General features: G+C 37.8%; 2 protein-coding genes across 2 annotated transcripts; both read right to left on the bottom strand.

Annotated features, from left to right (window-relative positions):
- Positions 1-257: 257 nt before the first annotated feature.
- On the bottom strand, positions 258-2,769 carry LOC132104378 (ADP-ribosylation factor-like protein 4A). The gene is made up of 2 exons (XM_059509811.1): positions 2,611-2,769; positions 258-2,014 (listed from the first exon to the last, which is right to left on the bottom strand). The coding sequence occupies exon 2, from the start codon at positions 1,874-1,876 to the stop codon at positions 1,271-1,273; it is 606 nt and encodes a 201-aa protein (XP_059365794.1). The 5' UTR covers positions 1,877-2,014; positions 2,611-2,769; the 3' UTR covers positions 258-1,270.
- A 2,511-nt stretch (positions 2,770-5,280) lies between these two features.
- Positions 5,281-13,282, bottom strand: LOC132104374 (scinderin-like). The gene is made up of 16 exons (XM_059509806.1): positions 13,020-13,282; positions 11,394-11,548; positions 10,739-10,900; positions 9,444-9,593; positions 9,128-9,220; positions 8,889-9,021; positions 8,716-8,804; positions 7,988-8,203; positions 7,587-7,723; positions 7,410-7,500; positions 7,073-7,247; positions 6,655-6,828; positions 6,432-6,553; positions 6,159-6,236; positions 5,923-5,983; positions 5,281-5,686 (listed from the first exon to the last, which is right to left on the bottom strand). The coding sequence occupies exons 1-16, from the start codon at positions 13,210-13,212 to the stop codon at positions 5,517-5,519; spliced, it is 2,199 nt and encodes a 732-aa protein (XP_059365789.1). The 5' UTR covers positions 13,213-13,282; the 3' UTR covers positions 5,281-5,516.
- Between the last annotated feature and the right edge of the window lie 3,252 nt (positions 13,283-16,534).

The following is a 16,534-nucleotide window of genomic DNA, read 5'->3' as shown; positions in this document are numbered from 1 at the left end:
TATATAGGTGTTTGACGACATACTAAGTACAAAGTACATCCTGTTCGGTCCTATGCCTAAAACCGGACGTTCATGTCATGTTACCTCTTTTTCATGTCATAATGACTCTATAAAAGAACAAATTCGGTGACTCAGCTATAAAGTGCATCAAACGATTATCAGACTTAAAATGCAATCAGAGACATTGTTAGGTCATAAACGTTGATAATAAGCATGAGTTCATCATGCGACAGATAATAATTAGGACTCAAAACCTATTATCTTCAGTGTAGTTGTGGATTTATTCAAAATGTACAAATTCAGAAACATAAATATGAACATCCCCAACACACAAGCACTGAGTGACAAACTGACACATTTGAATGTGGAAATGGATATAAAACAAAACTAAAAACAATACATTACTTCTTTTTTTGTAGTATGATAAACTCTTTACAAAAAAAATCAGATGCTGTAAGTTCATAGATTAGAAAAGGGAATTGCTAAAGTGCATTTAAACATCTCTTGTCATTCAGGGAAGCACACAATGTGGTTTTAGCTAGAAATGACACCAGTAATCCTCAAACTTGGGAGAAGCTACTACTGCACCAACAAGTTGAGAAGGATTGTACACCTTTAATCTCTTACATATCTTGACAATCACCACATTCACCTGTTGAACTACTTTAGTGGTCGACCAAATACCCTTCTCCATGACTCCAATCTGATTTAAATATTTGTGCGTTCCCAAACAAGTGATCCATAAAGCTTATTCTGGTTCCCCTGACCCCCCGGGACAACAAACACCCAGGGAAAATGACGGTTGGCCATTTTGAATAAAACCAATGTAGGAAAACACATCACCTGAATGTACACATTGGATTTTTCATGATGTCAATGGCAGCTTTGGTAATCAATCCCTCTATTTCAAGAATTTACATAAATGCTAGGACACTAGGATATGTGTAACACTGCAGACGCAAGTGTTGTGCTTCATAAGAACTCAATGTACCAACTCAAAGACCTGTTGACATTGTGTAACACATATTGATGTAAATGTTCCATGTCATCGTCCCACTGCTGCTACAATTCAACAACCAATGTGGTAAATCAATATTGTCCTCTTGCGGTCTCTGAACTCTATTTCTCCAGAACTATCTGACTGATAGAACTCAGCCCCTGAAACAATAATTCCAAGAAGTCAGGAGCCACAATGGCCCATGGCACGTCACCAGCAGAGCCATCATAGAGGCCTACAACCACATCCAGCTCACATCCCATCACCAAACAGTCATCTTTTTCTCTTCTGCTGCCTCATCATCTTTCTCCGCTTGATGATCATGGAGTGGAGACGCTCCAGGCCTTCTTGTAGACCTTCTCCAATGATTGCACAGGCCGGTTGGAGGTGCCATGGTGTATGAGAGCCGAGCTCGTTCAGTGCCAACATCTGTTCGACCTCACCTAATGGCAACGCACTGCGCAGGTCCTGCTTGTTAGCCACCACCAACACGGGCACCCCCTGGTTCTCCTGTAGCCGTGTGATCTTATGCAACTCCGTCTTGGCCTCCTCCATGCGCTCAGCATCTACAGAGTCCACTACGAACACAAGGCCATCGGCGCACCGCGTATAGGAGCGCCACAAAGGCCTGAGCTTTTCCTGACCTCCTACATCCCAGAAATTAAAAGATGCAGTCCGGCTTTTCCCACTGAAAGTCACCTTGATCTTCTCCGTGTTGAAGCCTTTGGTGGGAACGGTGTTCACAAACTCATTAAAGCGTAGCCGGTACAATACGGTAGTCTTACCGGCACAGTCCAAGCCGAGAATAACAATGTGCAGGGCCTGAAAGGACGGCAGGCAGGGAAAGATCGCATGGGGCTCTGATAATCCATTCCCCATCTTGTTCCGCCACTCTGATGAGGATGAAAGTGAATGCGGAGACTCAGGAGACCAAGTGTCGCCGCTGCTACTGCCGATGCTTCACCAAATATTCACAAGGCTTCTCTCGTTCCCCTGAGAAGCTGCTGCTGCTATAACCTGAAACCAAATGAAAAAGGAGATGATGCAATGAGGCCAGCAGTGGAGCACCAATGACACACACACACTTTTACAGCTCTCACTTTGTCATTCTAAAAGGCACATGGATTCAGCCTAGCTGGGTGTCATTCAGTTCCAGTGATGGTGAATGAAGGATGAAACAGCAGGAAGCCCATTTGCACATGTAGCGCCACAGGGGCACCAGAATTACGCATCGGTAAAAATCCTCGGGCGCAAAGGCTCCTGTCAATCTATTCTTTCCATTTTATTGTTCAACGGTAGTTGCCTGTTGCAGAGAAAAAAAGCACAACCTGGCCTGTGTAAACGGTGAACACCCGAAACTGCCGCAGATCTCTATGGCCATCTGTAAAAGCGCTCAAGGAGGGGCTAATCTCCATACATAAATACATTCATTTTTTCATAATTTTCTCCCAACAAGTGATTCAAAATTGTAATCTTTATTATTCTGTGCACTAAAAATGTTTAACGGGCTTCAGGATACAAAAGATTAATTAGCAAGGTAAAACAGTTATTTCTCTACAATTTAAGCTTTGCAAGCACACGCATATAGAAATAAAATCTCGTTCGGCACCCACCTTATTTAGTGCGATCCTTGCGTTACTCGTTAGATGATGATTTCCAAAATATTGTTTCTAATCAGATCAGCTGAGCCGACAAGTGTATCCACTCCCTAAAACAGCGCCTGTTCACTGACTCGACAGCCGGCCGCTTCCACTTCATTCTAGCAGGCATGGCTCCGCCCACTGTGTGGGACAACGCGCTGATTGGCTCAAATCAGTAAGCGCGTGTTATTATCCTTGGAGTTTGATTGGTGAAAAGTCAAGCCTGTCGTCTTTTTTTTGGACGCGCCCCCTCATCACCTGTTCCTGTAGCTAGGCGTTTAAAGTTTTAGAGACGCGCTTACAGGAGGTGAGCGTTACTAGGTTATCAGTATTTCAATTATTTAACTAAAGGATGGTTGTCCAGGCTTTGTTTCAATGCATTGTGTAAGGTATACATAATTTGTACAGTGTCCCGCTTATTACACGGCTACTTGCCACATAAGTAAATAATTAGACACGAGATATTGATTTGAGTTTAAATATTTGAACGCAAAGCTTCTGTGAGCACAGCAGTTGCAAGCAAGCGGCAAATGTAAAAACTGTTAGGACATTTAAGGGAAATGGTGCGGTCAAATAACTTATAACGCAAAATGTCACCACATAAATAATTTTGGCGATAAAACATTTAAAACGAAAATGTTTTCAAATGTTACTTGTTGGGTTGTTAGTTGTCTTAGTGACATCACTGGTTCCGAGTATACGATTATTAAAGAGAGAAAATACAGAACACATATGATTGGTGACTATTTTCAAATTCAGTGTGGATTTAGCATAATTTATTTGCGTGCCGCTGAATTTTAACTTTAAAAGAAGTCAAGAAAATGTGATCTTGAAGGAAAACGTATAAGTAAATGGGAATAAACAAAAGTGACCCAGTACTATCAAAAGAAAGGAGGTGTCGCCTATCAAAAGTGTCAGAACAATTAGACGTGCTATCAAAACACAATCAGCGCGTGTTAGACGTGCTGTCAGTCACTTCTATTCATCCATCCATTTCATAGATCTAACTACTCAATACACTTGACTGCCATGATTGCCCGTCTTCAAACAATCGTTCGTCTGATCTTCATAATAAACTATAGTCAATTCAGTATACATTAGTCTATTACTTAAAAAGATGACACTAGAACCTCATTCCACTGTTTAAATGTCCAATGGAAATATGCATATTCATCAAAGTTTGACAATACACCAAATGCGTTTCAAAACACACATGAAAACTAAAGATTGTTTAAATGTCAGTTTCTTACAACCATCAAGCCTTTTGTGGTAACAGTTTTCCTGTTTTAAAAATCTAAACATATAGCATTTTTATATATTAAAAAGCACGCAATATGTGAAACCTATAGTTTGTATGAAGGATTATGAATTTCCAATGATGGATTTTGTGCGTTAAACGTTTTGTTTCACTTGTGTGCCATCTTGTGGTATTGAAAGTTATTGGAAGTATCATTCCTGGTCACAGCTGCTACAACAGTGGGTGTTGGAGGGCTAGAATGTGAATCAAACAGACATTTACAAAAAATCCAACAGTCACCAGTGATTTATAGTGATTTATATTTATATGAGACAGAGCAATCTTTTTTGTACATGTGTGGAAATACTCAAAAATGTCCTCACTATACAGTGAAAACCTGTTGAACACCAACTATTGAGCATGGGACCCCACGAGTTAAAAATGCTCATAAATGTTCCAGATGATGTTAGTCTTTAAATATAATAAATGTACAGGTTAGGGTTAGTTTAAGGGGTAGAGGTCAGGTTATGATTAGCCTAATATACAAACAATGGTAGTCTATGAGATGTTCTCACTAGCATAGTGAAATAATATGATTCCCGCCTTCTTTAATGACTTTACTTACAAGTGTGTCATGCACTTGACACTATTTAGTTGTTCATTGTCCATGTACAAATACATTATCATTGCATATTTAACCATTGTTCCAATACTGATTGATTAATTAATAGTGAAAATCCCCATCAGTAATGTGAAGGCTGGTTTTAAAATAATGTTACAATATTGTATCCTTCTAGGATCAAATACTTACAATTTGCATGTACCAAATTAAGTAAATATTTACAAGTAGTTCATGGGTTTCATGAATTTTAACCCTGAAATGTGCATTTCTTAAATTATAATCAGCGTGCTTGTGTATGACATGTGCCAATGTAGTACCATGGAGTTCCTGGATGTAAAAAGTAAAAGTGATGTGACCCATACTCAGAATCCGTGCTATGCATTTAACCCATCCAAAGTGCACACGAACTGTGAACAGCCATTTATGCTGTGTCGCCTGGGGAGCAGTTGGGGGTTCAGTGCCTTGCTCAAGGGCACCTAAGTCGTGGTATTGCCGGCCCAAGACTCAAACCCACAACCCTAGGGTTAGGAGTCAAACTCTCTAACTACTAGGCCACGACTTCCCCCATGTACCACGTGGTACATGCATTTTAGTATAGTATATATAGTGTTATCTTCTAATACCAATACTTAACCATAGTATGTCTACAGTATTTTTGTGTGTCCTGGTGGTCAGCAAAACTACAACATCACATCTTGAACGTTTATTTTGTATTACTCGTGTTGTAGTTCATTTTTTTAGTCTCTAGAGGGCTCTTGTGTACTGCATTGACTGAAACGAGACATTTTTGAAAAAGTGAATTGATTCTTTTATTGTTGATTTTAAATCATGCATACAGGAATCCAGAGCAGAAATATAAATCTGAAATACACAACTTTAAGATCTGATGTATATTGGGTAACTTTACATGTTGGACATGATGCCATATTTTTAAGGTTTTATTATGGAATAGACCAATAAACAACTTTCAGTTTTATCATTCCACTGAAGCCTATTGACTTAAGGGGTTTCAGGATTTCACTAAAGCATCAGTGATTGCACTGCTCTTGCCATGAGGTCATTGTCCCATCGAGAGGTATCCCACCCCAGGAACCAGCCGGTGAAGGTGGGGGGCTCATGTCCCTGCTTTACCACCACAACAGGTGTCCCCTTGTCCCGTCCTGATGGGTCCGTCTCAATGTAAGTCTTTGCTGCAAAGGTACAAATGCATATTCAAAAAGCTGAATGATTATACTAGATTACAAAAGAGAGGACATGATTAAAAAAGACAGATTTTACATATTGTTATGCATAAAATGTATCCTTTGCTTTTGGATGTGAGAATAATGTGGTTTTTCAAGTATGCTGTTGAAGTATTACGGAGTTTCAGTTTGTATTCAGATTATGCAGAAAATGTTTTAAGGAATGTCAGCCTAAAGCATCTCACCTGATTTTACTGACTCGGTCCTCTCCACCTCATTGGCATCCTTTCCAATCCACACAAACACCTGAGAGATGAAAACAAGGATCAGTGGCACGTAGCAAATGCTAATCAATGAAAGACAGGAGATATCTTTAAATACTAAAATAAAGATAGTCAGAAATCTAATCAGTGATAACTGCTGTCCTTTGAATCTTCAAGATATTCCCGGAGGAAGACATAAAGAGAGATAACTCTCTTACTTGATCCCAGACATCCAGTAACATGACATCATCCTCTGCCAGGTCATCTTGGTTAAACTCACCAGGCACTTCTTCAATCTACAGTGGTAAAAATTAATGTTTAGAGTCCAAACAACAGTCTGCCTGTATGTAGCAGTATCTGAGCAGTTAGCACAGGAAGCCAAGTCATGTTTGACATTCTCAGTGTAGTCTCCAATGCAGAATTTGTATCGAAATAAAAGCCTAATGTGAAACTGAACTGGCTCTCTCTCTTATCAGGTCTGGGATACTCACAATGAAATTTCCAGTTTTGTTGGAGCAGGCGAACAGGCGGGGAGGATGTGTTATAGTTTTGCTCTCCAACATCTCAGATGTCTGATACGCCATCTTTCCACCCAGAGCTTTCCAGAAGTCCTCTAAAAATGGGAAAACGAGCAACAAGTATGTAAACTTAACAGTGTGTGAGGATGAAGTATGAAGAGTTTGAATTGAGTATTGCACAATACATTGCCCATACCTGGCTCATTTCCTTCAGTAATTGGCTTGATTTTGTACTTCAGCTTCTCACTCATGTACTTCGCCCCTCGTTCTTCTTCATCACTGGCCCCCTTCCCTTTCCACAAATACCCATCCCCTTTAGGTAACTTCAGCAGGTAGGCATCATTGCTGTTCAAACTTGTTGCTTTAGCATCTACCTGTTAGACCACAAACCAACACTCTCTAAGGACATATCTAATCTGAAGTTACACTTCAAAATAGGTCAGCCTAACCAAAGATGCTAAACCCTGTGTTGGAAAATTAAGCAGATCTCCACTATCTTGGTCTAAATTATCTGTCAGTGCTAACCAGAATGACTTAGATAGTCGACCTCAGCTCTACTACATGGTAGTCTAGCTCATCAACCAACTAAACCAATTAGGACCAGCTACTACTACTCGCCTCATAAATCCGTGTAATGGTGCCCAGGTTCTTGCGAACTTGAAAGAGGCGTGTTGGAGGTGCTGGTGCCTGTCCTCCCTTTCTAGAAGTCCCGTTCTTGTACACGATCAGAGGCTTGTCTTTGAAGAGACTGAGCAAATGAGGTGGTTCCTTTCCTTGAGTCACTCGCACCTGAATGGACATGAAATGGACGGAACTATAAAAATAAGTCTAGTTATGTTTTCTTCTAGATTTTCAATCAGGGCTTCAGAGCACACTCCTTATCTAGTCCGTAGTCCAAACCCAGTTACATTCAGTAAATTAGTATATAGATAAAATTCAAATCCCACTCACCTGAACAGCTCTTCCTCCCTGCGAACGGTCCAGTTCAACAGTGAGAAAGGCTGAAGCTGTCAGTTCATCTATTGTGCTGCTGGAACCTTGCCTGAGGGTGAGAGCATAGAGCGATAAGCCATTTTTGACTCTGATTTGACTTCCCCTTTGGAAACTATCTGCTTCTTTGATGCTCACCAGGTGTAAATGATTTCTCCCTTGGTGTAGGTATATAAAATGATATAGCAGTCTCCTCCATAGAATTGGCCGTATGTCTCTGGGTCAACAGGAACCTTGGTATCACCTGTGGTATTACCACACTCCACCCTCCAAATCTGTGAAACAAGACATGATCCTGCATGACTACCTTGAACCTGTTGCAAAATCTGCATGGTGACAGATAAAATTACACTTTTTCCCTGAACAACGGTAAACGTGACCACACCTTTAGAGAGCAAAAGTCGTTCAGCAGCTTATCAGAATTTATCTTCTAGTTTTAATTGAGTCATTTTGGAAGAAAGATGATCATCTGCACCTATGCTAAACGCCAGCAAAATTTTACTTCTACAGTCTCTGATCTCTTGAATGCAAATTGTGACCTGTGTTTTTCCAGTGCCATTGTCAACCATGTTGAACTGAGCAGCCATTCGATGAGACTCGTGCAGCTTGGAGGCATCAAACTGTTCTTGTTTAATCCTGGCGATCCGCTCAGTGACAAAGACTCTGCCTAGACCCTCAGCCTGGTCCTTTTCTTTCCAGCTTTTAAAGAACTGCTTAAAAATGGGTGTCTCTCCACCCTCCGGAAGAACCTGGATCTGTGTACAGGGTGAAAAGACCTGGGTGAAAAAATACTATACATTTTCCTTATGCAAAAATTTTACCTTTATGCATTCAACAGCTTATAGTTGTTGCAAATAATATTAGTAATATGTACCCTAAGTTACTACTATGAACCTTTTAGGGCAGGGGTGTCCAATTTTGCTCCTGGCGGGTTGACATCTTGCAGATTTGATTCCCAACCAGCTCCAAAACACTAGCCTAGAAGATTTTATTGAGTATAAAGACCTTAATTAGCTGGTTTAGGTGTGGAGCTAAGCTCTGCAGAACAATGGCCCTCCAGGAACAGGTTTGGATACCCTTGATTTAGGGGTAAATAAGGTACAAAGTTGTCCCTTTTAGTGTGCTGCTCCATAGACAAGCTCTTGTAAATTTTTTGCATATTTTGTTTCTGACAGTTTAGCTACACCCAACTGTGGTGATTCACTCATTCAAGTGAATGTAAATTTTAATGCAGCAAAACATATATGCATATTTAATGTTTCTGAACCTGGGTATTGGCAGGATATCCCATCTGTTTAATGAAGCCCTCAGCTGTTTTCATGGCCTCCTTCCTTTCATTTGGATTTGCATTGTGGCCTAGATCATCAAAAAATAAGGTCAAGGAATCTCAGTAAGATGGTTACACAACCCCTTCATTTAATGGCTTCAGTTTACTAATACCTTTCCATACAAAGATAATTTTGCTTTTTCCATGGTCCAGAATGAAGCATTCATCAGACAACAGGTCACTCTGGTTAAATGGATTTTCCTCTGACACGAGCGTAACTTGCATTTTCCCTGTTGCATCTGATACCTGTAAAGTGCATTTGTATTTATATAATATTACATTTCCACTGTGTGCATGTGTCTAGTGAATTTGCATATAGATGAATTAAAGTGAAGTTTATAGACTTGTTTACCATGTAAAGTTTGGCCATTTTCCTGTTTGACACGTCTGCAACCACATCCTCATTGTCGTCACCTTCTGGGATTACAGGCTTCTCACCGAGAACCTGTGATGTGCAAAGACGAGGTATAAAAATGTCAAACCTTCCAGTTAAACCTGATGTTGTACTGCCTATAGCAAACTTTGAGTTAACTTTAAAATAATCAGGGGTGAAAGGTAAGCTCTACCAGCAAAAATAAACTTTAATAAGTTCTACTGGATGGATAAGATTGGGTTTCATGCAAATTCTTTTTTACTTAAGATGTTTGATGGTCATTTTTATTTGATACCTTTATCATCTCTTTAGGCTCTTGTCCTTCCTCTACAACCACCAGCCTGGCCCGTCCGTTCCTCTCATTGTCTCGGATACCAGTGGCGACCTGTGCAGCTTTGAGGCGCTCAAACTTGTTGCACTTAGACCCGCACCATTGGTAGATCTCCTAGTTTCAGAAATTTGTTTAATTGATGGCATCCTAGTAATGTGTGCTCATGTTTCTTACATGTACAATAGCAGACTTCCTAGGAAGAAAATGGCCTCTGTTTTGTTCTTGGTAATTTTGTTGGTGACAAGATTTCTTAACAAATGATGTTTGTCACCTTTACCTTTAAAAAAGGTACCATATAGTTGTTTTTACATATTGTCATTGTGGAATGGAATCAATCAGGATTTGTCTGTTCTGTTTGTTTATCTGTGGTCTGTAAATTCCTTTGGAGAAGTGAGAGAGTACAGCACTAAGTGTGCTGTCAAATGGCATTTTCATATTTAATCTTCCTTCAAACTATCCTATAATGGTCAGCAAGAGCCTGTTGAAAGCTTAAAAGATGCATCTGTTTTTAGGCATGAGACATGGTTCAGCCCTTGTGCTCTCATAACATTAGTTTGACACAGTATGTTGACAGTCAAGTAATTTGACAGCAATCCAATTATCAAACCCACCCAAAGTGCATACAAAGAGGATATTAAATACACGCAGCACAAGTGAACCAGCCAGTTATTGTTTATGGAAAATGAAGTGTAACATATGGCATTTCTTATGGGATTCTATCTGGATTATCCTTACTGAGAATATACTTATTTAATTATTTTATTATATTTGTACTTTTTATTATTATTATTTTAGGTGTTAACTGTGAAAGGTTTGAAGGGTTGAAATGTTTGTATTACTTAAAATAAAATAAAAATATGAATTTGGTCATTTAGCAATCAAAGATGATACCCCTCCTTCTTAATTAATCAGTCATCATTTACTCACCCTAAAGTTGTTCAAACACTGCATGGTATTTTGCAGTGATTTTGAGATTTCTTTGCAAAAAAAAAAAAACGTTATAGATGTGGATCTCTTTTTGTACTTTACCAGCTGCGGTTTTCCATTTTTGCTGTATATGGAAAAGTACAGTGTAGATATTTTGCTAAATAATTCCATGGATGTTCCACATAAAATGTATAAAAAAAAAAAAAAGTCAAATCATGCAGGCGGAGTGACATGAAGGTGAATGGATGTTGACAGAATTTTCATATTTAGGTTAAATATTCTTTTAAAAACACCTAACACAGCCATTTGTATGTTTTTTGTGCAAATCTTACCGCTCCCAGATCAACTATGAAGCAGTCGCCATTGTTGAAACTGGCCCAGGCGAGAGGCACTTCTGTGGCCCGGACAGTGCGTCTGCCCTTGATGTGGAAGAGTCGGCGGGCACTAAGATCATTGGTGACCACGTGATGAAACCCTGATGCCACACCTCCGGCCTAAAGAGGTAGGAAAATATAAATAAATAAAAATGTTCCTGCTCTTTCTTCTTGTTTTTCCAATTTTAAACCCTTTCCATTTATAAACCCGTGAGTCATTTTCATTCTGAGGCCAACTGCAACACAGAGGAGAATGTTCCCAAACACATGCTTTAACACAACATCCCCTCAGACCACATGTTTAAGTTTATGTTTCTGAAAAACATAAGGTCCTATGTACATTAGGAATGTATTGGAGTAGCAGGTTTTACCTCACCCAAATTGTAAACAAAAAAAGGCTAATCCTAGATTTGCATGGTGAACTTTAGGAACTTTTTATCCGTTTGCAAAAACATCATCTTTTCATCAGTTTAAACAGTAGCTTTAAGTTTTACCTAAGACAAACCCGAAGTAACGTGAATAATAATAATAATATGCTGTTTTAAGTGGATCACAAAAACTAAAAGAAAAGTGTTGTGAGAGTAGGTCTAGAGGGTTATAAACTGTCTCAAACCTTGTATGTGACCCCGCCTTTGAAGTAGCTGGTGAAGTTGGTGGACTCAAAACCTTGGAGTTCACGGTACTGGACCGGTTTTCCTCCCAGGTAGTCATCCATCTGAATGGTAAAGATGGCTGCTGCTGTACTTTCATCCTGGGTACATTCCTTACCTAGAAAGAGAGAAAAATGGATCACCTACGTCTGTGGCCTATTCACCCTTTTTCATTCAGGTTAATAATTAAGTGATTGTTTTCCTTTTTCTTTTTTTCTTGTACACTTTCAGCTCATCAGATGCATGAACATTGCATCTGCAAACCAAACAGATTTGTTTGTTTTCTCACTTGATGACGACTGATACCCAAAGTGTTTGTTCTGTTTACCCAGCATACATTTTTTAACTTTAAAGCCTTCTATATCAGCTGTTGCCTGTGACCAAAGATGTTGTCAGAGATAAAATGCTCCTTCTATAAGATCTGCTCATTTTGTAGTAGGCTTTTTAGGGCAAATGACTTGGCAAAAAAAGACACGATGGGCAGAAACATCAAGGAATCCATCTGCAATGGAAGTGGTTAATGACTTATAATGGAAGCCGTTTGTGTGTGTGTGTGTGTGCGTGTGTGTGTGTGTGTGTGTGTGTGTGTGTGTGTGTGTGTGTGTGTGTGTGTGTGGTTATGGCCACAAATACACTCAAGGTCATAACATCTTAGTGATATTGACAGTTCTGAAACATCTTATGGAGTAGAGAAAGTGCTTTCTCTCAGCGAGGACGGAAACTGTATTAAGTGCACATGGTTCCTGGCCACTAAATGGCTTCTAAATTGCTGTGATCTTTTTTGAGAAAACTAGTAACTTTAACATAACTTTAATATTTTTCTTGTAGAGTCTGCTAAAGTAAAATGCATAAACCATGGTAATTCTCATCTTCATGAGTTTCATGTTTTCTGTTCTTTTGCAACTTGATGTGAGACATCTTTTTAAAGCAACCCAGCCATATTTTAGGATTCACTATTCGTAATTTTGAAAATCACATGACATTTTAAAGTATTTTAAGAGATGTATTCATCCAGACCTATGCCGCATTGAGGTTCAAAGTATCAGGTCAAAAATCAAAAATCATGCTCATCATACAGAATGTATCATGTTCATCAGAATGTATACAGGTGAAAGTTCAGTCTTATTTTCAAGTGACCCATGCAGTGCCGCTTCTGAGAACAAATTTTACAACATTTTATAGGGGCCATATACTCTGCTTTACTCAGATTATCTGCTGGCATGGTTACAATGCGCACATCTGAGTATCCTGTCAGCCAATTTGCCCTAGATTTTCTTAACCTTTTAAGTGACTTCGATTTTGGTGTTTTCTTTTCTTTTTTTTTTCAACTAACGTTAAAATAATCACACAGTTCTGGAATAATTTGTGAATACAATTTGACAATTTAACTGATACCCTGATAATTTAACTGATATTAATCTCAAGCTAGTGAGATTAGACACTTCAGTGTTTAACTACAGAGTCATAAGCAATATTAAGTAATAGAAAATATTATACATAGAATATATAAAAAGAGTATTTAAAACATAAAAAAGTTTATTCAAAAGAACTAAGCTCTTTTATAAATGACAGGAAAATCCACTGCTTACCCAGCCAGTAATGAAGATCGAAGAAGCTAAAGTTATTTTGTTTGACAGTGTGGAGCACCAGGTAGGCATCCCCTATATAGAAGCTCCCATGTAAGTTTTCAGGCACAGGGACCAGTTCCAGTCTTTCAATTCTCCATATCTGTAGACCTGGGTGCTGGCCAGCCTGCTCAAACTCTTTGTGTTGAAGCCCCATGCTTGAGAGCGGTCAGATGGAGATGTGGTGAGAGACAGACAGTGTACTTCAGTGGTCTGACAGCACTGAATCAATAACAGTCGTGTGCAGATGTCTCCACTGACACTTTAAGGGGGCGTGTTCAGGAACACGGTGAAGTAGTTAAACATGCATACAGAGAGGGAGAAGCATAAAAAGATGAGTAATGTGGTATTCTTTTATTGCATTTACCTATTGCATATTAATTAACTTAAAAGACTCTATAATGAAAATGAAACAGAAAGTGTTGTCTGAAGTGGTGTACCGAAACTCTAGAGAAGTAATAGTAAACTTCAGGATATATGACGTTTGTTTCCCTAATGAAGGGGGATTTAATCTAAAATCGCTAAAACTACATTTATTTATTTACATTTGTGACCCTGGACCACAAAACCAGAACTAAGTCACTGGGGTATATTTTTAACAATAGCAGAAGAAGAAAAAAAATCCTTGTTTGGTTTAAAATTATATTCTTATTATTTTATGCCTCAAATCATTTGGATATTAAGTAAAGATCATGTTTGTTCCATGAAGATATTCTGTAAATTTCCTACAGTAAATATATAAAAACCTAATATTTGATTAGTAATATTCTTAATAAAAGCTTATTTATTCAGCTTTCAGATGATGTATAAATCTCACTTTGAAAAAATAGACCCTTACGACTGGTTTCTTTCACTTGGGTGTTATATGCACTGAGTAAATACACTTGCATGCACATCTACCACAGTTAGTCCCATAGAAATTTAGCATCAAAATCTTTTCTGAGTACATAAATACACTTGTACACGATTAATAGATGAGATACTATGTGAAAGCTTATTTTGCATCAATATTGAAGGTGTATCATAAATTAGGTTGAAAATATTCCAGCTGCAGCTGGAAATAGTGATTCAGTAAGATGGGTGGGGTTGAGGCTACATTAGGTTAGGTAGAAAATGTATATATATATATATATATATATATAATAAAAACAACTGGAAAAAAAAATATTAAGAGGAAGGTAATTTTATATGAAGATCTCACTTTAAACAAGCAGTTACTTCATGCAGCAAATCCTTCACTGACACATGGTTTACCCATGTGACTAACAAGGAAACATTTGTCTGCATCTTTCAGTAATGTTTCAGGTAAAGGGTGTAACTGTCATATACTGTACGGTCGCTGCCTTCAAAGAGTGCTGAGAAATGAACCTTTGATTTCCAGTGATGTGCCCTCTAGTCCTTGGTGGAGGATTGTAGTAAAACGAAGCATCCACAACTATGCAATACAATTAGTCAAAACTTTAAAAACTCCACCCAATGCAGCCTCCAGCAAGCCAGGTATTTAAATGATATGGGATAATTTCCTCATAAGTAAGGACCCTGGCTTGACTTGTCATTTCAGGTCATGTTAAGTTTAGAGAATATCATATGACATATATAATAAAAAGAAGAAACACTTTGTAGACTAAATCATCCCGTCAGATCAAATCATCACAGTCTAAACCAACACAGGTGCTAGTTGAACTCTTCAGAATCCGGAGGAACAGGCTGTTACTCAACAGCATGAACTAAGAGATGCCAAATAAAGCATGACAAATTGAACTTTTAGAATCTATGACAAAAATGAACGAATCCTGCACATTATCAGTACTTGCAAAAGTGTGTGAAATTTTTTTTTGATACTTCCACAAGTAGTGTGTGAGATTAATTTGGTTTTGTTGAGAGTTTTGATTTTTTTGGGGTTGTTTGTCCTATGCACCTATAGGTATGTGAGGCTAAATGTTTATCAAAGATCAAAATCAATAGAGGCACAAAATCACTTTCACAGACTTTTACATTAACTGTTCCCTCCTGGTGGAAGACCTGCCCGAGCAATCCGAGCAGCTGAGTCCTTCACCATCTTCAAGAAACTGCTAAAACACATCCTTCCATCATCCAGGATTGATTCTGATTGGCGGTCAATCATTCATCAGCTGAAAAAAAAAATTCTGAAAGTGTTTCCAACGATATTGCTTCTCTGTGCCTGTATCATTATAGCTGTAATGTGGACTCTGCTATACTTTAATACTAACGAATGATTTTTAGAACTATATCTGTATTGTTATCTTTATAGTTATCACTCTTGGTGTGAACAGGCTTTAACACTAGCATTCTGCATTAGTTTTCTAGATTATCTTCTTGTTTTCTAATAAATAAATAAAAAACATGTACTGCTTTAGGCTAAACGAGACTTGTCACAGCATTTATTATTATTTTATATGATTATAAGTGCTGTGATATCGGTTTGATTGTTTCTATTGTTCTCATTTCTAAGTCACTTTGGATAAAAGTGTTCATCTTGTAATTTAGAGGCCTTAGAAAAAAAGTGTATCAAATATGATATAGTACAGGCTTTATAGGGTTAAAAGACGTTTTATTACTGATGTCAGAATGATGGTGATTAACTTACACCCAGGTGAAACTGTTCTCATGAAATCATTCAGGGAAAAAAATAGTCATGTTGAATTAGTATTGCCTTCTATTTAACAACTGGTTCATTTATTAAAATAAAAAGGACCATTTCAAATCTGTAGGTCCACATGAGTAGCTTTCTGCTGGGATTGTGCTCAGGAACGCCATTCCACTGCTCCTGAAGTAATGAGCACTAATATATGGTTCAAACCATGCTATTTAACATTTAAATATAAGATTCTGTAAATGATAATTATACCACAAATATCTTACCATTTTAATTTAAAGTTTCATCTTTGTTTTTTAATGTTGCAGCTATTATAACTAAATGTTAAATACAATCAAAATTTTTATTTTTAGTTTTCATTAAAAAAAAATGTCTATATGGTTTTTATACATTTATATTTTACTTTTAGTTATTTTTGTATGTCAAGTAAAACTAAGAGAAATGTAGAAATATTGCCTTGGCAACTAGAACAAATTTAATATTTCAATTTATACTTTATTTCAAGTTTATTTTTATTTTGTTATATCATTTTAATGAGGTTATTATTATTTTTTTAAATGTGAAAATCATTCATAAGTAGATGTTTTGAAACATTTCACTGGTCGAGCTCTACAGAAACAATATTTATTGTCACTGAGCATTAAGTTTAATTTGAACTGAAAGTAAGACCAGTAAACAATCTGTGTTCAAAGGAATTTTCCAAAACACTTTAATTATAACTTAAGTCTAAACAATAGAATCTGTGGCATGTCGTCGAGTACCACAGAAAATATTTTCTTGTAAAGAAAAAAACAAAAAAACAAAACACGGAATACCTTTGGTTATGCATTTCCAAGGAAATCTATCTGGGTGAAGTTTGTGC

Source organism: Carassius carassius, chromosome 25 (genome assembly GCF_963082965.1).
Source record: "Carassius carassius chromosome 25, fCarCar2.1, whole genome shotgun sequence".
In the NCBI taxonomy this organism is placed as follows: Eukaryota; Metazoa; Chordata; class Actinopteri; order Cypriniformes; family Cyprinidae; genus Carassius; species Carassius carassius.
The sequence above is the reverse complement of the archived record's forward strand: the minus strand, read 5'-3'. Positions and strand labels throughout refer to the sequence as shown.

Excerpts from the sequence above, each read along its gene's own strand:
- LOC132104378 (XM_059509811.1), bottom strand. The coding sequence starts at position 1,876 with ATGGGGAATGGATTATCAGAGCCCCATGCGATCTTTCCCTGCCTGCCG.
- LOC132104374 (XM_059509806.1), bottom strand. The coding sequence starts at position 13,212 with ATGGGGCTTCAACACAAAGAGTTTGAGCAGGCTGGCCAGCACCCAGGT. Across the intron at positions 8,204-8,715 it reads GATATCCTGCCAATACCCAG|ATCCAGGTTCTTCCGGAGGG; the intron begins GTTCAGAAACAT and ends CCCTGTACACAG. Across the intron at positions 7,724-7,987 it reads ATGGCACTGGAAAAACACAG|ATTTGGAGGGTGGAGTGTGG; the intron begins GTCACAATTTGC and ends CTTGTTTCACAG.